Below are 27,320 nucleotides of genomic sequence, written 5' to 3'. Positions count from 1 at the left end.
ATACTTTCAAGTAGAGAATGAATGCATTTATACCGTTTGCTATTCATACTTTTGTTGACTAAGAATGCATCTTTCAGGAAGGGATTATTACTGTTATGAATGTGTTTTTGTAATATTTAAGGTTCCAAGACAAGAAATTGACCTTTTTAAGCTACCAGTTCTATAGTGGTTAATAAGCTCAGAACCGCCGTAAATTATATATTTTCGGAAAGCCTAGATACAGAGCAACATTTTGGTTACCATAGTGTCACCATTGTTTACATAACTATCACGTGACAGGTAATTTGCATAACCTTTCAAAAATCGGTTTTCCCTATGTTTTGTCTCAATGCTTTGAGATATGTGGCTGAAATTTGTATGAGTGCAAACTATTCCAAGGATCTTCAAAAGTGTGTCTCAGAATTTTTTTAAACTTACTTAAACAATTTTTATGCCAGAAAAACTTCCAGAGGGGTGAATTTAACCCTAGTTGATTTCTTTAAAATTGTGCTCAAATAAAAACTAAGCAAGATATAACAAATCTGTGACAGTTTGCATTCCAGCAAGTTTAAGTAAGATATTTTGAAGTATTGAGACAATATATAGGGAAAACCGATTTTGAAAGGTTATGCAAATTACCTGTCACATGATAGCTATGTAAACAATTGTGACACTGTGGTTACCAAAATGTTCCCCTATATCTAGGCTTTCAGAAAATGTATAATGTACGGGGATTCTGAGCTTATTAAGCACCAGAGAATTGTTAGATTAAAGAGGTCAATTTCTTGTCTTGGAACCTTAAATAGTTGTGTTTGTATTAAAAATTTCAGTAGGGTATCTTCCTAATTCACTATAGATTGCAAGTCAGTGGACTTATACAGTACACTGATTAATCTGATTAATATAATTATAAACTGATTAATTTAAAAACATCCACGTGTTAAAATGTAATCATTGGCAGTGAGCTATACTATATCAGGAATGGCCAAACTGAGAATGGATACTACATCAAAGAAAATGTGTAGCCAAGAACAATCATTCTTTGTTTGATTTATGACAATTGCAAAGATAGCTTTTGAATAAACTTGTTTAATCGTTTCAATCATGATAGTTGTTGGTTTGGCTTGACAGCGATGGTACAAGCGGGACCATCTTCCAAGTCCTATGATGACCTGCAGTGCTAACTTACTATACACTGTGATATAGACATGCTTGCCTGCATATACATGTACCATGGAACATGCCATAGATATAACATGACACATACTCTCAGGTGCAATTTCTGGTGTACCTTCTGAATGTTTTAAATGGTGTGTTCTGTGCATTTGTTGAATATTCATATCAACTGAGATTGTGCAGAAAAGTACAGTCACATTTGCCCAGTGATAAAGAGTATTCTTTCATGAATTCCTACACATGCTTGATTAGAAAGAAATTATTGCCAATCACAGCCACGCTAGATAATCACAATACCCTATTGTTTTTACCTCTCAAAACCAGTTAGAAATTAAATCCCTCTTTCAGCATCAACAGCACACTGACTTACCAGCAAAGATGTCAGTATGCAAATTAATGCTCCCTCCACTTGCTCCACCATTCCGTGGTTGGTCTGAGGTACCCCCATTGGCCATTATAGTGCCATCAATGGTCATCATATCAAAGGCAGACATCATGACTATACCACCTCCACTTCCAGTGTTCTGGACAAAGTTTAAGATATTACAATTATGAGCATAATTTCTGAAAAGTGGTTACTGTGATTTGATGGCTGTTGCAACAAATCCTGATCAGCTGACACCATTTTGGAAATTTGCAAATGGAATTTATCATGGAAAATGCAAAACATTCAAGAATTATATTCAAAAAAGATTAGATTATCCGTAGGCATTGGAGCAGCCACTTTTACCAAAGATTTTTTTAAGAACCTGTTTCTTTGGTTGTTGTTGCCATTTTCTCTCAGGGACCATCACTCTCATCACTCAGAAACCGTTGGAAATTACCTAAAAGTGTTAACATTCGGAAGCTATGCATCCTTAGCTCTGATGTAAGAACTGCCTAGGTTACTAGTGATTGATGCCAAAGACCAGTGTTCCCTCTAAGGTTTCGAGAGGGTGCGCAACTTGAGATACGCCTGATTGCCTCACAGCTGGGTCCGTTCATGTATATGCTAATTTATTGAGGTACGTCACAACGTACAATGAACATTGGTGGCAACTGCGCCGCCAACGGGCGCTAAACTCGAAACGCGGAAGTAAAATCTACGCTGAGATCGCACATTTCGCCCTGAGTTATCGTTTCCAAAACTAATACCGATTGAAATGACTGAGACTAAAGTTGCGCAAAACATGAAATTTCACTGCGAGAGCAGTCGGAGACACTGCGCAATTAGCGCGCAAATAAGCCTTAGCGGGAACACTGCCAAAGACCTCTCTCTATCAATTTATCTTCACTGTTGCCATAAACTCATTAGAATGCAGAAAGCATAAAGGCATAGTAAATTTACTTAACTCCAATGGAAATTTTAAAAAGGCATGATTATGGGTTTGAATCTGCATTTTTCTCACCTGTGTACCGCCTCCAATACTTCCTCCACTGCCATACTGTGTTGGATTCAGCACATCATCATATGCAGATGTAGTGTTGATAACAAAACTACCCATACCACCACGTCCACCATGAGAGGCACCAGATCCACCTTTGTTGTGATCAATACCAGGTCCTGGGCCTTCTCCTGGGTCATATCCTCTGTTGCTAACATCAAGAAGACCTTCATCATCTATTGTTATTGTAGATGCTGTATAAAAGACATGACAAATGTTATCACAAAACATCAAAACAAAATTCTTAATGGTGTTATTTGCACAAACATGCATGTTACATTGTTTAGCTACTTGATCCAATATGGCTGCTATCGTTATATTGCCATGACTTTAAATCAATAGGCAAATGCCAAAAATACATGCAAATGCTTTTGAATATTTTGTCAATTCAGTGGCACGGAATGCTTTGACTTGTCATTGGCCAAAAAACAGGCATAAAGTTGCTTTTCAAAGAGAAAATTGTGACAGAAACATTTATTTTGACTTACCTTCCAGATTAATTTTGTTTGATATCAGTGTACCACCTCCTCTGATCAGAAAGTTGTCATAAACCACCAGCGTTAAGCCAGGACTCTCTGTGGCAGTTCCAGTATATGTGAACACACCACCATCATGTATGGTCATGTTTTCCACAAAGACTTCACTTCCATTCAGTGAGTTGATTCTTCCCATTGGGTCGATGGTGGTCCAGCCATTCAGGGACAATTCAAGGTGATCTATGCGGAATACTTCTCCACCATAAAGAGTCAGGCCAACGTCTTGTAGGTATGTATGGCTTGGAAGAAGAGCAGTTCCATTCTGTAAGAGATTTGATGATTGTACATCATAACTACATGTATGCTGGGCAGGGGTCATAAGGTCATTGAAAAGATGATACCATTGAACCTGAATGACAGGTATTCATGGTGTTTGAAACTTATATCTTTGTTCTTACATGTGATGGTTCAGCGACAATACACATCATTTTCAATATATTGTACTCCAGCAGACAATACTACATGCACATGCAAATACTGTTGTAGGAGAAGCACATACCCTTTTCCTGTATAGTTGCTTAGCATGCTGGGAGTGAAGGATTGCTCTGATCTGACTGAGGCTGCTTTGCATGTTTGATTATAAATCATATCAGACTGTATGCAAACGACTTTTAAGATGGACATAAGATTTCACACTGGCAAATCCGAAGTTTGGACCTATAGCAACATTTGGTATGTGACAAAACTTGATTTTTTCCATTTTTACTGACCTCATACACCACAACACTGAATGGTATTCTGTATGTTGCATTCTCAGACAGTTGCCAGTATCTGTCGGCATCCACATGAATAGTTCCAGTGTGATCACCAGCAAGATCCATAACAGTCAACTCTCTGAAGCCCTCTGTAGGCCAACCTTCATCATCGGTTGGTTCAATGGCAACATGAGCGTACCCACCAATGTCCAGTATATCTATGATGTAGTCTGATGTTGCATTTTCTGGCATCGTTATCCATGTTCGACGACTCTTTAAGTTCAAAGAAACATCATTAATGTAACAGCTACCTTGATAATGTAAGTTGAAAACTTTTTGTCAATCTGTCAACATTGGAAACTTTAGACCATGCTCTCTTTCAAAATCAAGAATAAAAGTCAGCAGCTACCAGGTAAATTTTGGTACAAGAGAAACACAATACCTTAATTTTACTGAAAGTTGAAATTCAAAATGGCAGCCATTCCCTATGTTTACTTTATGGAAATTAAAATTTGTCTCATAAAGTATAATGTGAAAAAAATTCATTTGCTCCACAGGCTTTAAAATGAGTTCAGACAAGCAGTGGACCAGAAAAGTATAACCTTCAATGAATATTAGTAAAAGTAAGTATAGTTGACAGAATGTCTGACTTGTAGTAAATGAAACGTCATATGTTGCTAACTGAACAATCTGTGTTGTTAGTCATATTTTTACATAATAATTTGCATAATGAGAGACACAGAAGAATGTTCAGTTACCAGAACATTGTGGTGAGAATTTGGGAATTTTAAAACAATATATCATACCAAAAATATATGTATGGGATATACATACAACGGCAATGCATTTTTGTGGGACAACTGTTTTTAAACAGTCTTGATTTTGAGAATGACTTCATTATTTACCTGTTTATCGGCATAATCAAAGTCATTATAAATGCGGAGGGTGTTGACTTCCCCATCTTCAGAGATTTTCTTCAGATAGACTGTTCCTGCAGCGCCATGTTCATTCTCACCACTTCCACCTGCCGACTCAAAGACGCCATCAAAGTCATCCTCCTCATAGTAGAGGGCTAACCGTCCCCCACTGCCGCCACCATGACCATTACCACCATTCACCTGAAATACACAATTCAAAATAAGTATCTGTCACAAGAGAAAAGCAGAAAGTCTACAAAAGTCTAAAACCTTTGGGCTTCATGTGTGATACAACAGATCAATTTGCCCTTTAGAATCAGAATGTCATATACATTTTATTTTCCTGATGTCTTTTTGGCCGGTACACATAATATTCATCATACTTTCAATCAAAGAAGTAATTAGTATTAAAGGCCTGTGTTGACACCAGATTGTCTAATCAGAAAATTTACCGAGCAGATTACAATTTCAATGGAAAACAAAAGGCTATCACACCTCTATAATCCTCTTACAGACTAGAACAAAGGCGATCCCAGGGATCATGAACAGTGCCTTTAACTTAGTTTAAGGACACTTCAAATATTTCAAATCAACAGATCAAATTTATGAATAATCAGATCAAATTTGCATTATCATATCAAGTAAAACTGGTCAGACGACATGGTTGCCTTTGCGTTGTAGTGTGTGTACAACTAGGTCTGGACTGGAAAGCGACAGAGAAAAATTCATCTTATAATTTCATACCTGAATACTACCCATTCCCTCCAGTCTCTTCGTGATAATGCTTAAACTACCACCACTTCCACCACCAGAGTGTTGGTGTGGTGCGTCAGCTCCATTGGCGTGAAGAGCGCCCTCAACCCTCATGAAACTACTGATATTCATGGTCAGAATGCCTGCTCCTACACCGCCATCACGACTCAGACGGTGACCATGGTCGTCCACTCCCACTCCTCCTCCAGAGCCAAACTCTCTCGGAGCAATGAAAGATCCGTATCCAGGAGGGGATTCTTCCACGGCACTGTGACAACTTCCGCTACCCCCGTGGCTTCCTCCTGTGCCATAGCTTCCGTATGTGATACCAGCTCCAGGGCCTTCTGTATATAGGATGATACAGACATTAGTTTTTGTATGCCATGTCAACAGGCCTAAGGCCGGTGAAAATATTGTCCAATATCAAAGATAAATACATTTCCACATCAAAGAAGATTACATTTAAAAACCATTGAGGAGAATATTTTTAAGTTGGGTCATCAGCATTGTCTTTCTTGATGTGGGGAAATGGATGTAGATATGAAAAAATGACTTGGGGCCCACTTTTTGCTTTGTTCTACAGTTTAGCACATTGGCTAAACAACATCATTAATTTGCAATTCAACAACTCTTAACAATGTTGTGGAAGTACTTCACTTTTTCTTGAATGACACTTTTATGTTGACAATAATTATAACGGTGACAATTACAGGCAGTGTTCATGAACCATACACGATCATTCCACATGGTATATTTCAGTGGCTTGTGGTATTAAATTCAACATTTGGTGAAAAAAAGGAATTTCTTGGATGATGATAATAAGCAGCAGCTGCCAATTCAGTATGGAAGTTGAGCAGAATTTATGTGAACTTACAGATCTAGTATTGAACAACATATAGTGAAAATGGTGGGAGGAGCGATTCCTGCATGGTCAGTTTCAGTTTCTTGAAGCTGTGATAGAGGAGAAATAATTGGAAAGGAAAGAAATCATGGCATGAAATTTGCCGTACCTTGACTTCCATAGCCAGCATTGTCAACGTTGAGTGACCCAAGGGAATCAATGATGACCTGGTCCGCTTCAATGTGGAGGTTCACGCCGAACAGTTCTGCACCCCCATAAACACGAATGGATTCTCCCTTCAGAGTGCGTCTGTTGTCGCCATTGTGTGTCTCCATAGTACCATGGTTACGAACGTTGCAATGCTTAAAGACCAGTGTCTCAGTAGGATCTCCTTCAATGTTGATCATTTCATGCATGTGTAAAACACCTATACACCAAAAAAAAATATCAAATTGATGTCATTCTTGCAAACAGGAAAATGCACAAAGTACATGTCAGTGAAATCTATTTTGAAATTTTAATTCCAAAACCTACATAGAAGAAAGCACGATTATATTAATTTTTGGTTCCAAAACTTGGTTTCTGCATTTAGACAACCTATCACCTCTCTGTAATGAACTTTAAATTGTTCAAGATAAAACATTGTTCCACATAACTGTTTTCACATTGAGTCAACCATGAAACAAAAGGTAACATTCCTTGATTAATACCATATGATACATGTAGTCCGGGTCAATTGTCATTCCGTGTGTTTTTAGTGAAGATTTTTGCCAACCTAGCTCATCGATTTACTTAATGGCCAAGTTAATCAAAAAAATTGTTGGCATTTTTTCTGACAACTCTGAAGGTCATTTCAAGGTCATTTCCTTAAAATCGACAAAAATCGTTTTTTCTTAGCCATGAACAGACTTTATGGCCAGTTTGCAACCATATTACCTTTGGAAACATGCATTTTGATGTGAATTATTCCTTACAATCATTAACATTGAGGTTTTTTGAAAAAAAAACCGGTTATTGTATTAAAAATATAGAACTACTTTACCAAAGGTCAATTGAAGGTCAGTATGAAATTTCTTTCTAATTTTCGTAGAATTGCCTTCCATATCTTAAAACATCACAATGATTATCATGTATACAATTTCAGATTCATAAAACTTATACAACATTCTCAGGAAGTCAGATGTCTAACTTTCCTGTCAAAGGTCAATGACTTTTAATGCCATAATCTCTAATATGAAGAAAGTTTTGTTATAAAAGTAATACGATCACACAGCAACTTCAAAACTTTGATAACTCTGCATGAGTGACTTTCAAAAAAACAGAAGATTTTCGTGCTTAAGTTGTTTATCATTATCAAAATCATCAACAAAAGTGTCACTTATAGGAGGTTAACAGTTCGGACAATAATTTCATCAGCCTCACAGTGACACATTTCCATACATGTGATGTCATTGCATTCGTCTTGCAAGAGCAGATATTTGTTTTGTATAAATTTTGTTTACAAGAATATCTGATCAAATGCACAACAGCTTCAGGGAAAGGAGGAAGCATGCTTACTATGGGTATGAATGTGTTTTCCTCCAGCTTCCATTGTTAGTTTGCTGGAGGTGGCAAGTCGGGTTAGGCAATGATATCATTTTCCATATCATTGTTAGATAATGGGCTCTGAGGATCGCTTGGATAAAACTGCCTTTGGTTGGTGTACGTCTTGAAAATGATATTGCTTTTCTCAAAATTTTGGCAGCTTTGAACAGTACTCTTACATTTTCCTCTACTTTCGTCAGCAACTCTCTGTATTGCTGCATCTTTAGTAGCATTTACCAAACCAATTCTGGTTCACTGTGTCGTGCAGATTTTCCAAATTCCACACTTTCATGTGATCAGTTATAATTTTCTTTAATTTCCTATTTCCAATTGATGGGTTCACAATTCCGTGTTCCTTACGTATTGCCAAAGTCATGTACTTCACCCAGATTTAAAATGAACCGTCAGCTAAAGAATTTTCCAAGCAGGAAACAATTGATATCTGCAGCAAGCATGGTGGTATTTATCATTACCGACATTTGCAGATCCAGTCTCACACAATGGGTCTGCATTTGTGTTTAAATTTCGCAATACATTTTCAATGTTTTTGGTCCAACATCTTTTGTGATTGATATTTAATGTCATGGCTCTAGCATCCTTTGGATCTTTTACACCACTGAGTCTGACTTTTAACAAGTCTGATTTTCCTTGTTTACTGCTTTTTGTGGTTTTTCCCCAGCATTGAACGAAGAAACCTCATGGAGAGGACCCAAAGGAAATATATATTGTTGACAGACAAAACACATGCTTTTGTCGTATGTACTAGCTGATGATCTAGTGAAAGCAACTTTAGGTTCAGATGAACCAGCACTTTACATGGTAGATGAGGGTAAAGTTGGTGTACAGGGTCGTCCACGAGCTAATTCTATTAATACAGAGCTATCACATTGCTCTAACGCTTTTTCATAGCAATTTTGTTCACTGCAGTAGACCTTTGTGGCAAGTATTTGCATAGCATTCCCTATATGCCAGCAAGCACCACAATCTCGAAGGGAAGAGGAATCATCATCCTTGAGTCTTGAACATATTCTTGAAAAGACATCATCACAAACTTCACCTCTCTGGTGAACAAACTCCAGCACTGTGTCATATTCAGTGAGATAGGTGACACAAGCTCACTACTTGCTTTCTGACATATCAGGCATAACGTCCTCTTTTCGGAAAAATGAAATGCTTTTTTAATGAAAGTTTTGACGAAGTTATTTGCATGCAATGTCAGTTATGTGAAATATGTATATGTGAAATGCAACCACTAAATATCAAGATTCGGTGACAATAAAATATCGAGTAAATAGCCTTTGGATAACGGTTTCTGAGAAACTACTAACACCGTATATGACTAATCTCGTCGTTTTTAACCCTAAATAATCTACGGACTTCCAGTGTCTCACAATAAAGGTTCAACCCATTGTTAATGAATCATTTTTCGTACTCAGTATCAATATTTTAACAATGGGTGTCTTGGTTAGTACAACATTGTGCGTACTGGAGTTGATTTTCAAAAGCCACAGGTAATAGCCTATATTTCTCAGCGCAGAGGCTTAGTTTTCATAAATTCTTCTGCATGTAGCCTATGATTAGCAACAAGTCTCTAATCCCTGCTATTGTTAGGAAAATACAAATCGTTTTACATGACTTGGAGAGAAATGCGAGGAAAAGGATGACTTACTCTCACTACAAGCAGAAGTACACACTGCTAGCTGCACAGCAATCCTGTCTACACTAGTGAAATTTTGCACAGAGTTCTGGAATTTACAACCTACCAGAGTTGGTAATACTGCGGATGGCTTACGCCGAGATGCAGGGAAATTTATTAGATGTAGTTGTCAAGCACAGTGCATGTCAAAAACCGATCTGTGTCATTATTTAACACAGTGCATGGAAAAAGATGTACAACTGCAATACAAGCAAATCCTTGTAATTGCATATAAATTCATATAAAATGGTAAAAAGTAAAACAATAAGTTTTTTAAAATCTTTTATGAGCTGTGCAGTCCCTTGTACCACTGAAGGTATTATAAAGTAATTTGGTCAATGAGTATAGCCATTTTGTACGCACTACAATGCTTAATCAATGGAATTTGTGGAGTAACGAATGACCTTGAATTTGACCTTGACAAAGTGGAAAGAAAAAATGCCAACAATGTTTTTTGGACTCTCCAGATATTAAGGAACAAAATGATATATGTTGACAAGAGTCTTCACGAAATGCACACGGAAGCCAAAATCATGACAAGTGACCCCGGACTAATGAGCAGATATCTCATCAACTGTTTTGAATGAAGGTCACAAATTTATCAGGGTCAGTACACTGAAAAAAATACTTGAAATTCAAGGACTTTCAAGGACCTTTCAGAAATTGTCCAGGACTTTTTGGCTCAAAATACCATTGTCTAGGTACCATTTTTATGGCATATCATTTTTATACGTCATTTCAGTTATAATTTCCACAATATCATGATTAATCACTTTGTGATTTTTGAAAAGTGTATACGCCTTGTAATTTTCTTAGACTTTCCGGGACTCAACTTCATTTTCAAGGACTGTTTTCCAGGAATTTCCAGGAGGCTTTAGAGATCAAAGACTTTCAAGGACTTTTGAAGAGTACATATACAACCCTTTTCAGAATTAGAGCGCGAAGCCACTGCAGTGAGCTGCAATAAAACTGCTTACACTAATTAGTTTCAGCTGTAGCCGTGGTCACTTTGGTGTTGAACAAGGCTACTTGATAAAGACCAAAAAGTCTGCTTGTACAAAGGCAAAACTAGCTCTGTCTGAGGCTCGAGTCGTAAATGAGAGTTTACGATTGGCACCCTGTGTTCAAGATTAAGATACAATGTAACATTACCATGCACTGGTCCATGTACAAATCTTTTTATTTCAACTTCCCCAGACAAACTGTCTGCATGGGACATACAATGTTGTCGACTTTGCCAGCTGGCTACAGCTGAAACTAATTAGTGTGAGCAGTTTTATTGCAGTTCACTGCAGTGGCTTCGCGCTCTAATTCTGAAAGGGTTGTAGTATTACCCTGTTTAAGTTTATCATAATATGGACAAATCATATTCATAAACAGAACTGTATCTATTGGTGACAGTGATGTTGTATGATGTGAGATGTAACATACCACTGTCTGATATGGAAATATTTTCCAGGTTTTCCAAAACACCTTCCACATTTACAGTTACTCCATCCACTTTAAGTTCACCATGAAGTGTGGCTAAACCTCGCCTGTACACAAACATGTCCATCGGCATGGGAGAATGCACGGAATAATATGTCTGGTTCCAACCAACGTGAAGACGTCCTGTGCGATCACCATACACAGTTCCTAGTCTTATGTCTAGTTCATCTGTTGGTCTTTCTGGCTCTACAAATGCAATATGGCCGCCACCATATACATGAAGCTCATCGATGGTGATGTGATCAGTGAAGTTGTGACTTGGTTCATTTCTGTCAGTTATCAGTGAGGGTTCACCCGGGATGACCCATGTCATCGTTGACCCAAGCTCCAGATTGCTGTAAATGTCGGTCAAATTACGCATCATGTCTCGAGGGTATCGTCCCATGTTGTTGATGTACAGTGTTCTGTTGGACAGGACCTCGGTGACGTTTGAATCATGAGAAATTCGGGCTTCTTCGCTGGTTCCGTCAAGAAATGTAGTTCCATTGATTTGTTGAAGTTTATGGAGGTATACAGTCCCTGCACCTCCTGGTTCATGGCTGCTGTCACCACCATAGGCAAAGAAATCACCTGTACCATGGAAAAATTGAAATAAACATTAATCATTTGGTGCTCACACTTTGCTTATTTGCATTATGATTATTTCACCAACATTTGATATAACTTCAAGGATGTTTCAAAATTATATTGAAGAAAATATATTCTCTTTCATATTTGTATTTTTCATCTACGAAAACAGACCACGAAAGTACATATATTGACTTACCAATGAAATGATTTTCTGCATAGTATACAGCTATTCTTCCTCCTCCGCCGCCACCACCATTCATGCTGCTACCAACATAACCATCACCCCCTCTGGCTTCAATATACCCATCACCGTCAAGGATTTCAGTTTCAATCCATATACTGCCACCACTACCACCTCCAGCCCTTGGAGATCTCCACTGTCCACCATTGGAAGTGATGTAGCCATCAACAACTAACCTCTCTGTGACGTTGAGGAAAAGTTTACCACCTCCAGCTCCTCCAAGGTGTGGGAAGCTTTTGTGTCCCCCATCTCGACCAAAGGTATCAGGTTGGAGGAAGGAGCCAAAGGCTGTGCCAACAATTGATTGACCTCCCCCTTGACCACCACTACCGCCATGTCCACCACCAGAACAACCTGAGGAGCCTGTCTTTCCATGGCCAACTCCTTCAGATGTAGAAAAAGTTAAAAGTAGTATCAGGTAAAATGTTGCTTCTTGTCCTTGCACAATTTGAAAATGGCAGATTTGTTTGGGTTCTCAATCTTATTTTTGCATGATCTTTTTGGCTGTTTTGTACACTATTTCAAATGTAGTGGAAAGAAATAAGATTTTGATTTTCAGCTTAAGAAAACGCTGCAAGTAAAATTTGAGAGCCTTGTCTTTAGTTCAGAGTTTTTTCCAAAACAATGTTTTTCATGGCACCAACAAAGAAGGATTTTTATCATCATTCTTCAAATTTACTCAGTTTTTATGATGCAGAAAATGACAACTGTTATTAACTGGCAGTGTAGATACATTTGGAAAGTAATAAATATTTCAACTCTTGAAGAAAAGCAAGAAAAAATGGACTTGTGCATGTATTTAATTTGTAGCAGGTTTATTAGCAATATTAGAGGCATTGTAAATTTCTTAAGAATACTATCATCTTCAGGAAGAATGTTTGTAAAATAATCATAAATTCAAAAGTTTCATACAGTAATTTTATTTATATACTTTATAATGTGAATTATTTTTTTAGGGCACTGCACAAAGGAATTAACATAAAGTTGACAAAGATGTAAGTAATTAAGTAAAGCTACCTTTTTCTCCAATTGAGAACGGAACACTTTCATCAGTTGACAGATATGCATATGGCTCCACTGTCATGTTGCCATAGTGAAGTACAAGATCATTTGAATACACCTGTTATAAAAGCAATCAAATATTTTAACTTTATAGCAGTAGTATTATAATTAAGTACTGAAAAAGCTACTTTGGAAAGATTAAACCTACAAGCAAACTTTACACAATATTATTACATATGTACCACAGTTTACTCGCATCGAAGCGCGCGCGTACTACCGGTATTTGCACTGCAGTGCAATACCAAAAACATTATGCCATTCCTTTATGTTAATGAGTATTTACCAATTTTGACCCGGAACTATTTATGTTTGTAAACACAAAAAATGTCGTCTACAAGATTTGTTTCACTTTGGTTCGATGCTTGTTATAGTAAAATGCATGACATTACCGATTAAAAACTACGACAAAGAAAATTGCATGTACTTATTATAGTGTGAGGATGATTTTTATTATCCGCAAGAGCAGTTTGTTTGTCAGCGAAGCCAAAACATTGACAACGGGCGACGTCCGTTTCTAGCTCAATGGTGGATACACGGTGGCCGCCGTACCACGGCGGCCATCATACATCGAAACACACGTAACTGCGGGCGCAGCGGAGCCAATTAAACAGTTAACATTTTCAGAGACGTTTTGCCAGACAGTAGTTTTCTCACCGGACATTCCCTGTTTACAATAGAATGTCACTTTTGCATGCAGTTTATTCTGTGCTTGTGTGTCCTACATGCTACTGATAACAGTGAGCGCTTGTGTGTGCCACGGTATCGCGGTAAACACTGAAATTTGATCGTTCGACAAGTTACATTTGCCGTATCTTACTCTTAAATTTCCCGTAAAAATCTTCAAACTGTTATTTGTATCGATCATTTAGATGAATTTCGAGCTCAACATGTAAAAAAATCAAAAGCGTTCCATGTTCAAAGTTCTCTTCGTTTGGCTATCTATGGCATGTTGCTACGTTTGTGTACGTGTGAGCGATCGCAAGCAGAGTGCGAGCCCTTCGACGTTCCTCTTACGTCATCTTGATAAACAAGTAAACAATAGTTTAGCCAATCAAAATAGAGGGTGTGGCGGCGTTGACCAATGAAAAATGAAAGCTGATTTTATGCCTCATTACAGTGATGTCAATGTTATATAACTCCGCAGGGTCGCCCTGAAGCTTTGACAGACAAGTAGTACGCACGACTAATCGTCGATTCTCTCGATAAATGATGCAAATAAAAGACAAAACATATGTAATAATAACAGAACCCCATGGCCTGTGAGTGCACGCGCGCCGTACTAGCGGTATTTGCACTCGTGCTGCGGTGTATTCGGCTGTCCTTTCACTCGCGGACTGCCGCCGAATACACCGCAGCACTCGTGCAAATACCGCTAGTACGGCGCGCTTGCACTCACCGGCCATGGGGTTCTGTCATATTACTTGATATTTTTTCTGTGTTTGCGTTACATAATTGTGATCAGAGGGTATTATACAGTCTCTGCTCCTATATGCATTCAAATCAATTTTTTTTTTAAGTAAAACTAGCTAGGAGCTGTGATGTCAAAATATCGAGAATGCATTGAGATCTTAGACTCTAACAAATTATTTTCTGAATCTCAGAAGATTAATACTTGATATTTGTTGGCATTCTAAGGAGATCATAAACTCAGATGTCAACAGTATAGCAGTACTGTCAAATTACAGTAAAATCTATGTGAAAGAAACATGAATATGCTATTGAAGCTTACCAGGCCTCCACTTCGAATCGAAAATGAAGCGCCCTCTAGAGTTGTCTTGCCTTCTCCCTGAGTGGTTACACTGAGTTCACCATTGGTCTTGACAACCACGTGGTCAAGAAACGTTGTCATGGATCTGAGATGCTCTAGGGTGAACTTGCATCCACTACTGATTGTCAGGTTTTCCATGTTATCAAATTCACCTGTCATTGAACAAATACCAGTGATAAGATATGTGATTTTCATATGTTGATTAAATTTAACTCCTGATGTAGGTATACCCAATGTTCTGGCCAAGAAAATGGCCTCTATTCTACTGACATCAGTGCTACTCATAGTTTTTCCCTCAAGCAAAATAGCTTCACAGTCATCAGCTTCTTATTATCATGTATCACTTAAAAAGGCTAATATCTTAGAATATCTTTTGTGCACCCTGTTGAAGACTTTTTCTCACCTCGAATGATGAGTTCAACATTTTTACAGTCAAGGTATTCTGGTAAAGTCACAACAGCCCCTGCATGTACCAACACTGAGAATGGCATTACTTCCCGGGAGAAAGTGGTATGGAATTCTTGGCCTTCCCGTGTGGTTGCCAGTCCACTGTGGTCTCCCGATATTCCATGTGCCGTGAGAACAGATTTTTCCTGCGTCATTCCGAGTGCTGCCCACCCTAATACTGAAAGCTGCGAGAAGGAATTATGAACGTTACAACTCTGGAGAAATATTGAGCATTTTCCAACCCAACTACATTAATATTTTGTTGAAGTTTGGGTAAACAGGTAAATAGTTTGGGTACAAAGGTAAATGGTTTGGGTACAAAGGTTTGGGTACACAGGTAAATAGTTTGGGTATATATACAGGTTTGGGTACACATGCAGGTAAATGGTTTGGGTACGGTTTGGGTACACAGGTAAATGGTTTGGGTACACAGGTTGGGTACACAGGTAAATGGTTTGGGTACACAGGTAAATGGTTTGGGTAAAAGGTTTTGGGTACATAGGTAAATAGTTTTGGGTATATACATGGTTTGGGTACACATGCAGGTAAATGGTTTGGGTACGGTTTGGGTTCACAGGTAAATGGTTTGGGTACACAGGTAAATAGAATGGGTACACAGGTAAATGGTTTTAGTACACAGGTAAATGGTTTGGGTATATACGTAAATGGTTTGGGTACACAGATAAATGGTTTGGGTACACAGGTAAATAGTATGGGTACACAGGTAAATGGTTTGGGTATATACGTAAATGGTTTAGGTACACAGGTAATGGTTTGGGTGTATGTACGTAAATGGTTTGGGTACACAAGTAAATAGTTTGGGTACACAGGTAAATAGTATTGGTACACAGGTAAATGGTTTGAGTACAGAGGTAAATGGTTTGGGTACACAGGTAAATGGTTTGGGTACACAGGTAAATAGTTTGAGTAAACAGGTAAATGGTTTGGGTACACAGGTAAATGGTTTGAGTACACAGGTATTAATGGTTTGGGTACACTGGTTTGGGTACACAGGTAAATGGTTTGGGTACACAGGTAAATGGTTTGGGTACACAGGTAATAGTATGGGTACTTTTGAGTACACAGGTAAATGGTTTGGATATATACGTAAATGGTTTGGGTACACAGGTAAATGGTTTGGGTACACAGGTAAATGGTTTGGTGTATACAGGTAAATGGTTTGGGTACACAGGTTGGGTACACAGGTAAATGGTTTGGGTACACAGGTAAATGGTTTGGGTAAACAGGTTGGGTACACAGGTAAATGGTTTGGGTACACAGGTAAATGGTTGGGTAAACAGGTTGGGTACACAGGTAAATGGTTTGGGTACACAGGTACATGTAAATGGTTTGGGTGCACAGGTAAATGGTTTGGGTACACAGGTTGGGTACACAGGTAAATGATTTGGGTATACAGGTACAAAATTTGGGAACCCATGATCAGTTCTCTTGTCCCTTGATAGCATTGCATTGATCCAAGGTTGGGGATGCCTGTATAACATGACATGAGTAAGATTAACTGGAATACACTGCCATTTAAAAAATAAACACTTTTGAAGTTATCTCAAGTACCTCTTCAAGCTCAAAGTGGGAAACATTCTCGTCCTCGGTAACTATCATTGCTGCTAGTCTGGAAGTAAACGGATCTTGTACAGTGGAGTTTGGTTCTTCTCGGATGTAAATTTCAACTTCATTCATTGTTGAATAACTCCATCTTTTTTTCAGATTGATAATGATCTGAATCATAAATGAAGAAAAGGGTGATTACAGCTTAAAATATTGAAAGATCAATTGAAGATTCCCTCCTGTTTGTCAGAGGGAATGCGGGTGACACATCTGTATTGCATGAAAATAACTGATTACGAATTCTATTAGACTCCATGGATTTATATTACTGCAAATTGTGTACATTTGCAAGGTATGAACACTATTGAAATAACGGGTGACGCGCTGACCATTAACATTTATTTGTGGGCAAGGGCGAGAGGAAAGCCAAAATTAACGGGCGAGGCTTGCCAAGCCCTTTAATTTGGCTTTCTTCGAGCTCGTGCCCACAAATAGACGTTAATGGTCAGAGCGGAGTCTGTTATTTCCATTATATTATCAGCGAAGCCAAGAAAACCGTCAAAATTTCCGAAAATTTCAGGAGCGAACGACAACTGGGCCCCAGAAACTGAGCAATACGCAATGCACTGTCACGCATGCTGTAAAAAATTGGCAAATCCGGAGATGTTTTCAGAAAAAGTATCTCAACTTGCCCTACAAGTGCTCCATTTTATTTTGTGATTGATAATGATTTACGTTTGAGGTAAAGTTACGATACTTTGAGTTGTTAATCTTATTATTCATATTCATGGCATGTAAACAAACCATTACTGTGTATTTGTGGTCAGTCATGTGGTTCAGCTTGACCAATCAAAATGCAACGGGCAGGGCATGGTAATATAATGGACATTAACGTCTACGGGCGTCTATTATTTATTTGTGATATTTTTGTAACAAGCACGGTTCAATTTTAATGATCTGCATAACACGCTAGAAGTAACTTTGAGCATCTCCATGAATTTTTAATAACACTGTGTGAAATGGTTTTAAAATCTGGTCGAAATTCACTCATTTCCAATGACAGACATATAAAGAATACATTCATACTGGGCATGAAAAGATTTGATTGATTTACACAGTTCATGATGAGAAAGAGAGAAGATAGGTAATTTATTCTGATTTTCTTCGATATTAATGTGGTCGTTTCAAAATTTAGTTACTTGAAATATGTCAGTTTTGCACCCTCACGAGACCGTCATGGACATTTTCTGTAAGCTGGTACAGGAGGTGAAATTGATATGATGCCATGACTACTGTGTATAAATTGTTAATATAATCATAGTCATGTGCTTTTCAGTAGTTTCCTTGCAAAGTGCTTGGATTATCCACAATATCAGCTTTTACTGAGTTATCCAGGGATGTGATGAGAGAGAGTTTGTACTGTACCTTATGCCGCACTGTTAATTATCAGTAAGATAAAAAAGGGTTCTTTCTTTGTGTGAGTGAGTTTGGTTTCCATGGCAAAGTGTATGGTCACCATAAAAGTACGTAGACATCAAAGAGATACAAAAGTCACCTAACTAGATGGACCAGAGATACTTAGCACCCTTCTCAAGCGTAAATTTGAAGTGTTATGACCTTTACAGGCGATAGGTTTTAGAGAATCGGTTGAGAACCGAACATTTCTTTTCCTCTTCAAAAGTTCAAGACTTGAGAAAACAATCCGGATGGGGAAATTCTGTTAAGTGTGTTAGATCACGGGCATTCTGTTGTTCTTAAATGATGGTGTATAAGCGTTTAAACATCATTTTGTATTTTAGTTTCTGTTGCCGCTGGAGAACTTAAGTCTTACATCAAGATTTAAAAAATAATAGCCTCAGCAAAATGAGGTATCATTATACAAAAGGGAATAGAAACAGTCACATTCTGCTGGTTCACCCAATTGATTATTCTTTCTCTCACAACCAGTCATTCTGCTCTGCGGCACGCAAGCCAGAGTTCTTACCACCAGCGCGTATTACGCATGTATTCGAAGTGACGCAGAGAATGACGATGGTAAGTTGCTATGACTGCCGTGTACATGAGCGCAGTGGCTGGAATGGAACGTGCACGCGACGACAGCCATGCACGCAAGCGCCTCTGAACTGTCGTCTGCATGCTGTCCCGGCCTCAGAAATGTATACAAGGGTATGCTCATATGAACATGGAACCTGACGATGTGCGTTACAAAAATGGGAGAACAGAGGGGACAGATACTATTACCCTCTAAAACATCCGCAAAAGAAAGATAAATTTTTCATTATTGCAGTGTGACTCACTGACGATAGAACATAAAATATAGGATGAAAACAAAGAAAAAAAGGTGAAAACGTAACCCTCGACCTGCCACTGGTTTGTTCACGTTCAGTACGACCAAACCAGAGTAAATAAGAAATGCACAGTTGAAAAAATCTTTCAGGTTCTATTGAAGGGCTTTCGCTAAAACTAAAAAAATACCGTCAATGACGCTGTACCTTCTCTAATGTGTGGCCAGGTCAGGTAATTGGTTGTTGGCATGGAGTTGTTGGTAAATAGTTGATGATGTAGGGGCATGAGGTGGGATATGGACCCAAAGAACCCAAAAGATGATTAAATACATCAATCAAAAAAAGCTACCGTATAAACTGCCTAAAGATAGTTCAATGTGGAAAAAAGTTAAACAATTCAGAAATAAGAATTAACAGTCCAAAATAGTAATGACGCACTTCCTTACTGACCTGAGTGCATGTGAAATACACAACCTGGCATCTGTAAATTAAATGTATACCAAGTGATCATTTCAAGTCACTTTTAACTGTTTTAATGGATTTTCTAAAGAGTCCTGTGGAAATGATGAAAAACGCTTATCTGGTCTTGTGTTTGTATAAACCTCATGGCTGATAATTGTCATAGTATTGAAAAAAAATTGAAAGTGAAGAAATTACTGTTTTTAATAGGCATATTTTCCTTGAAATACATGACCGTGTAAAGAATATATGCTAAAAGTGTTTAAGAGTAAATTTCTTTTCAAAAATTCATTTAATTTGTGACCAAGGATTTTTATTCTTTGAGTTTACAAATTCAAACATTGCAATTTGTTCAATCATCTTGTGCAGTGCAAAATTTATAAAATGACTGAAAAACAAAAAAAATTGGCAGAATTACAGTCTTTGTGATGTAAAATTATGGGTTGACATCACGATAACTGTTAATCTGTTTGAAATACTAATATACTATAATTTAAAAAAGAAAAGTTCATGTAGAAACGGTAAAATATATTGTCAGCATGTAGTGTTAATTTTGACTTTACATCAAAATATGCCTGTGCTGGATACCAAATATATAGGGCGAAATATCAGCCATGTTCAGCAAAATCCACACAACAGCATTGATCCTTTTCTAATTTGATTTGATTTGCTTATGTTATCCTTGTATGACAGTCAGCACAATATGGAACTTGAACACAACACAGTGAATAAGTATGCTGTAAATGAAATGGTGTGGCTGCATCCACATGCAGCAATAGGAGTGCCTTTGTCTCTCACCCCTCATTTCCAACCTGTCCCATCCCTGAAAAAATAGTTTGGTCTTATATTTATAATGTTAATAATTTCTGTATTTGTTAAAATGTGCGCATCTCAAAAACTTTTGATCATAAACATTTTCATTGTTTTTTATAGCTGACCAATCAGTTAACCTGTTTATTTTGAATATTTGCACATTTTTTCCTCAGTATTTGACATTTTCTGAATACCTTCTTATTCAGTTTGTCATTTTCTAAAAGTTTAAATGCTCCATTGTGTGGTCAAGCTTTCCACAAGCATCAAATGTGGTACTTCATATAGGAGGGTCTGCCTCTAGAGGGCGGGCATCATGAACACTCCTGTGTTTGTTGGTTAATTCCTCAACTAAACTTCTGATTGTACTGTAAACATTGAACATGGCCGACGTCCGATTTTCCTGTCTAAAACTTTCACTCATTTTCGTTCATATGACTCTGAAACTCCAGGAAACGATTGGGAAGAAAGGGTTATCTTGAAATATTGAGGTACTCGCCAATATTTTGCAAAATTAAATGAGAAAAAATGCAAGGAAAATGCTGACAGGCTTACACATTGACAGTTTTCAGACTCGGAGGCATCATCTCTGCAGATTATGCAACAGGCCCAGATCACCGTGAGGCCATGAGGGGATATCCACGCAACTCAGTACCAAACACTAGCGCTCACAGAGTGAGCAAACACAAAGTGAGTACCCCTAACGTCAGCTCAGTAGTCTGTAATACAGTAGATTGTAGTCAACTAAGAAACCTTGGAGAAAGGCTTAACACTGTGGCTATGCCGCTAAGTCCCTTTTGATTTTTGTCATAGCTCAAAATCGTTCTCCCACACCTCAACCTGAGCCATGAACACCCCCACAAGTTTATGATATGACCCATCACAATGGCATGACATCAACGGATCTTGACAGACGGAAGTCTTGACAGACGGAAGTTCTTGACAGCAGCATATTGGTTTTCAACTCTAATACCTTCTCTGTCTATAAATAGACACGAGAAGGTAAAAACAACTTAAATGTTCTTCTTTGGAATATATATTGGAAGGTTTACAACGAAGAGAAATAAAACTTTAAAAAAATGTGTCCTTTCTTCTGCGCATGATAAAACCACAGAACGGCATTGCTAATGCTATATTAGCGTATTTTGCGACGTTTGAACATCCACAAGTTGCTACCACACAACGAAAATTTGTAACGCACGTAGTCAGGATTAGTGACGCATTTATTCTCGGTCATATTTTGAATATATACTACATGTCTGTCATTTTCATAACTTGATGTGTGCTACGATGCCATTTCAAGTTTCATACGTCGTTTTCACATTGGAATTTGACTCAATTCATCGGTAAAACTCATCATCCAGAAATGATTTGCACACCCTTGTGTATATATGTATATCATTATGTGAAACGACACAGCGCAGGTCACGCGAGCGTACGTACGCTTATATATGAGTGCGTTGTTCAGCCGCGTCATTTAGAATCGAAAGAATGCAGTCGATGTGGTCGCTTGTGACGTTCACGTAGACATGGTCCGACCTTGATCTGGTATTGTAGCTAAGTCGGCATTTCAATCTGAACGGTATTCTGTTATAAATTTCTTACACAGTTATCATCAAAATTATCATCAAAGTTCGTATTAATATATAAGCTGCTTAGTTTATTCAGATATCAATTCAGAACAATAGAGTGCCCGTGGTTAGATCCAGAACTTTGTGTGAGACGTTTGCTGGAGAAGAGCACAACGAGCGTGCACTGTTACAAATTGAGAGGAGACACCCACCGATTGCAGGAGGACTGTGAAACAAGTAGGTTGTGGAAGTAGTGATCTATGGGGTTGACAGAGAAAACTCCTCACTTTTTGAGAGGATCTGCATCCACCTGTGATCTGGAATTTTCCATGCATGATGTCCTTTGTCTTGTCATACAGAAACGTCGAGGGAACGTCGCTGAGACTACCCGTAAACAATGATTGATGGCAGTTACCTGAACTGTAGGGATTTTCTCGCAGCTACTGCCAGGACTGTGGAGAATTTCTGTAGCGTCAACAACTTTTGTGTTTGAAAAAATTCACGCTCAGTGAAACTTCACACACATTTGTTTTCAGAAACAATGACCTAACGGCCGATACAGCGCCTCTGTGTTTATGTCCAGAATAACTATTTTTAACACATGTTGATGAAGAAGGTGGAAATCTTTGATAGCTCATTTCAGTGGCCAGAAAAAGGTGGCCACAATAGCTGCAAATATACACCATTGAAGATATCATCATAATTTGAATATATCACATCGGATCATCCCTAATAACATGTCAACCAAAGCTATCTGATAAGTAGTTTTTTGAGAATGAATTTTCTGACCAAAAATGGGAAAAATTGCCCCCAAATTAAAAATTACAGATTTCCCCATAAATTCAATATATCATATATTAAAATAATCCCTTGAAACCTGTATACGAAATATCAAAGCTATGAGATGAGTAGTTTTGCAAATACACATTGTTTGACCAAAATTGGCTAAAATTGCCCCAAAATACAGAATTACAGATTTCGTCAGAAATTCAATATATATTACTTAGTTCATCCATAGAAACCTGCATACCAAATTTCAAAGCTATCAGACCAGTACTTTTTGAGAAACACATTTTTTGATCAAAAATGGCAACAATTTAAAAATACAAATATGCAAATTTCACCATGATTTGCACAAATCTATCTGAAGTCGCCCTAAATAAACTACATATGGAATTTCAAAGCACTCGCACAAGCGGTTTCAGAGAGGAAGATTTTTTACCAAAACAGCAAAAATGCCCTAAAAATAGAAATATGCAAATTTCACCACAATTTGAACAAACAGCTTAAGTGAGGTCACCCCAAGTGAACTGCATATAAAATTTCAAAGCAATCAGACTTGTGGTTTCAGAGGAGAAGGCAATTGTTGATGGACGACAATGGACGATGGAAAATCAACCTATCAGATTAGCTCCACGTCACTGACAGCGGAGCTAAAAAAAGTAGGATGGTCGAATTAAAAGAGTGGTCGAATTGATCAGGTTTTTACAGTAACAAGCACAGAATGAATTTGTCTATGTATCAGTCAACAAGACAATTTCATGCATTCATCATTATGCATCTGTTTCAGTAAAATTCCTAAATGAGTGTTATCTGTTACCTTGTCTGCTTTCTGCCGACATCAACCCTTCCATAGATGTCTTCACTGTCTGTCTGTACAGTGCATCCATATGTATCAACATACCCATCAGTGAGATTGACACGGATGCCTCCAAGTTCACTCCAACCTCATAATCAGATTCATGGCTTGAAAAAAGAATTAAAGGTTATAAAACATTTGGAACACTGGAAGACTTCTAAAGTACCTTTGTCAGCAATGTTCTACAATTTATTTAATGTATAGCTTTCATACATTTAGGGCTTCATAAATTATATAAATTTGTAAAAAACTTTTTGCACAGTGTTTTTGAGGTCAATTATCTGACAGCGTGCTTTATACTGAGATACTCCTAAAAATAGCGTCAATGACACTGTAGCTCCCATCCTGAACTATTTAGTGTTTGTTCTCTGGTCAGATATTTGAACATGTGTGAAAGGGATAAAGTGCATGAAGTGAAAATACTTAAATGAAATGTACTGGAGACAGTGAAATATGTTTAATGTAATTATTCAGAATATGAAATGGAAAAAATACAGAATTAGATATATCGAATACTGTGATACAACCATTAACTCAACAAGTCATTTACAATGACATAGTCCCCACTTGTAATAGGAGTATTAGTCTTGATGGGGCAGGAAAATGTGGTCATTAAGAAGTATCACTGGAGTGTATATGTTGAGATCTATGGGCACATAGGTCTATGTCGTTGTTCCCAATTTGAAACACATGAGGCATGTCTAAGTTATGGTTCTATTAAATCGGGAAAAAAGATCAGACCTCTAGCAGTATTGGCCAGCCAAGAAATACATATGTGCATTATAAATGAGGTACAAGATGTGACATCTTAAGGTCTAATATCCTATCAAAATTGGAGGGTATAGAACTTGTGGTTACTGAAATATGCATATATATGTATACCAAGGTCAAAGGTCATCGAGGTCACATGACATTTTGAAAAAAAAAATTATATTGTTAATTAATCCCTATATGCCAAAAAATCAGATCTCTAGCTCTATTCGCTTGCCCAGAATTAGATGTGTACAGAATTAAAGCGGCACTTTTCAATCCCAGGTTCTCGCATTAGTGGAGTTCTCCTCCGAGTCAAACACATGGCCAGTATGATGTTTGATTTCTATAACATAAATTACACAAACTCTTCTCAACCTTTTGTCACATGTTGCTAATCCTGCAAACAGAGTTTATGCAAGCTTTTGATTGACGGTCAGTTCAAATAGTCAACGGTCATTGATTCCCCACCACAAACGCTTGAATTTCCTAAAAAATCGTCTTCCAGTCGCGTTAACCTTTGAATATCACCACAGAGTTCGATGGGCAGCAACTTCACGCTGACAGCTTAGCAGTCTGTCTGTGTATTTGCGGCCGGGGAAAACTAAAAGTTGCCTTTTCTGGAGCGAATGACCGCGTGTTGCCTGTTTGGTGTCCACTTACACAATGAACGCCGCCATACCTTGGCGTCCTTTTAAAGGGAGGCTCCGCCTTTAATGAGGTAAAGCATGTGTTGTCATAAGGTCTCCATCCTACTACATACAAAGGACATAGCACTTGTGGTTACTTATTTATTGACATAAACATATATTTTTAGGTAAAAGGTCATCAAGATCACATGACATTTGGTAAAAAATTTTCTCTCCTATTGTTATCCCTATATACCAAAAATCAGACATCTAGCTCTATTGGCTCGCTCAGAATGATATATGCACATAATTATTGAGGTACAGTATGTGGCGTCATAAGGTGTCCAATCATACCAAACATGAAGGGTGTAGCACTTGTGGTTACCGAGTTTGGACAAATATGTATATTTGAGGTCAAAGGTCACCGAGGTCACGTGACATTTTGTCCAAAAAATTGTTTTGCTAAGTTATCCCTATATACCAAAAATCAGACCTCTAGCTCTATTGGCTCGCTCAAAATGAGATATGTGCATAATTAATGAGGTACAATATGTGGCGTCATAAGGTGTCCCATCATACCATACATGAAGGGTGTAGCACTTGTGGTTACTGAGTTATGGACAAATATGTATATTTGAGGTCAAAGGTCACCGAGGTCACGTGACATTTTGTCAAAAAAATTGTATTGCTAAGTTATCCCTATATACCAAAAATCAGACCTCTAGCTCTATTGGCTCGCTCAAAATTAGATATGCACATAATTAATGAGGTACAATATGTAGCGTCATAAGGTGTCCCATCATACCATACATGAAGGCTGTAGCACTTGTGGTTACTGAGTTATGGACAAATATGTATATTTGAGGTCAAAGGTCACCGAGGTCACATGACATTTTGTCAAAAAAATTGTTTCGCTAAGTTATCCCTATATACCAAAAATCAGACCTCTAGCTCTATTGGCTCACTCAAAATTAGATATGCGCATAATTAATGAGGTACAATATGTGGCGTCATAAGGTGTCCCATCATACCATACATGAAGGCTGTAGCACTTGTGGTTACTGAGTTATGGACAAATATGTATATTTGAGGTCAAAGGTCATCGAGGTCACGTGACATTTTGTCAAAAAAATTGTTTGCTAAGTTATCCCTATGTACCAAAAATCAGACCTCTAGCTCTATTGGCTCGCTCAAAATTAGATATGTGCATAATTAATGAGGTACAATATGTGGCGTCATAAGCTGTCCCATCATACCATATATGAAGGGTGGTAGCACTTGTGGTTACTGAGTTATGGACAAATATGTATATTTGAGATCAAAGGTCATCAAGGTCACATGACATTTTGTCAAAATATCTGAGATATCTGCGTGAACGGATGGACTCACGGATGGACGAACAGACGGACATGACCCAATCTATAGCTCACTGGACTTCATCCGTGGGGACTAAAAATTGTGTCACTGCATCCTTTTTGCAATATGAATACGATGAGAAACTAAATTTTTATTTTTCGTGGCCTTATACATGGGAGTCTATGGAGATCTGCCTTATACATGGGAGTCTATGGACGTGTAAACTAAAATATGCAAATTTCACCACGATTTGCCCAAATTGGGAAAGGTCACTCCTATGCACTTCCATACCAAGTTTCAAATCAATCGGACTTGTGGTTTCAGAGCAGGAGATTTTTAGACCAAAAATGGGAGAAAACAAGTCATCGTTGATGACACAGTCCCCACTTGTTAATGGGTACTTTGATTACATGTCCTCAAAGAGGATAGAGTCCTCTTCATTAATTAGGTCTGTGATAAAATACTTTGATACAGATGGCACTCAATGGCCAAGAATGAGTTCCATGGTGATGAAACATAAAACCGAAGTAGGCCACCATCCTAAAGTTCATAAAATGAGTCTACTAGGAATTAATCAACAGGATGTTGCAAACATTTTTGCATACAATCCTAACACTTAACAGATTATCACTTGTACCGTATTTCATAAAGTTTGATGCAGTATTTACAACACTATGAGATCAACATCTGTATCAAGTTTCATCACATTTGACGTCGTATTAATTTGTGGCTATATCACCCTAATTAGGAAAGTTCATTACCTATGCAATTACAAATTAATTAAAATGACACTGATAAATGTCTTTTTCAATGTTAAAGCAATGTGAGCTTAACATCTGTACAAAGTTTTATGAATTTGATGCAGCATTTCTTGACATATCAGCCTATTTACGAAACTTCAATAATTGACATGTTACTGCTATATGACGTGAAACAAATTGAGGAGCATATGTATGAAATAGGTCAATGTCCTTGTACCAACTTTGAATGATACTGGTTGCAATATGTCTGAGTTATGGCTCTGTACATAAGAAAATTCTAACAAATTCACCGCCATGCAGCAATATTTGATCTTACT

The 27,320-nt window shown here is 37.8% G+C and overlaps 1 protein-coding gene across 1 annotated transcript in view; it reads right to left on the bottom strand.

Moving 5' to 3' along the window:
* The window catches only part of LOC139115128 (uncharacterized), a 61,859-nt gene extending 44,949 nt beyond the window's left edge, over positions 1 to 16,910 (bottom strand). Inside the window, exons 1-13 of the mRNA XM_070677032.1 lie at positions 16,750 to 16,910; positions 15,134 to 15,362; positions 14,692 to 14,882; positions 12,918 to 13,020; positions 11,856 to 12,284; positions 11,033 to 11,659; positions 6,491 to 6,748; positions 5,472 to 5,824; positions 4,716 to 4,928; positions 3,826 to 4,083; positions 3,068 to 3,377; positions 2,544 to 2,773; positions 1,526 to 1,679 (exon numbers count right to left, since the gene is read on the bottom strand). Of these exons, the coding sequence (XP_070533133.1) occupies positions 1,526 to 1,679; positions 2,544 to 2,773; positions 3,068 to 3,377; positions 3,826 to 4,083; positions 4,716 to 4,928; positions 5,472 to 5,824; positions 6,491 to 6,748; positions 11,033 to 11,659; positions 11,856 to 12,284; positions 12,918 to 13,020; positions 14,692 to 14,882; positions 15,134 to 15,362; positions 16,750 to 16,875 (3,481 nt within the window). The 5' untranslated portion in view covers positions 16,876 to 16,910. The remainder of the gene's footprint in view (positions 1 to 1,525; positions 1,680 to 2,543; positions 2,774 to 3,067; positions 3,378 to 3,825; positions 4,084 to 4,715; positions 4,929 to 5,471; positions 5,825 to 6,490; positions 6,749 to 11,032; positions 11,660 to 11,855; positions 12,285 to 12,917; positions 13,021 to 14,691; positions 14,883 to 15,133; positions 15,363 to 16,749) is intronic.
* Between the last annotated feature and the right edge of the window lie 10,410 nt (positions 16,911 to 27,320).

The sequence above is a fragment of the Ptychodera flava genome, chromosome 17, assembly GCF_041260155.1.
Source record: "Ptychodera flava strain L36383 chromosome 17, AS_Pfla_20210202, whole genome shotgun sequence".
Taxonomy (NCBI): Eukaryota; Metazoa; Hemichordata; class Enteropneusta; family Ptychoderidae; genus Ptychodera; species Ptychodera flava.
This window is presented reverse-complemented; position numbering and strand designations above follow the sequence as displayed.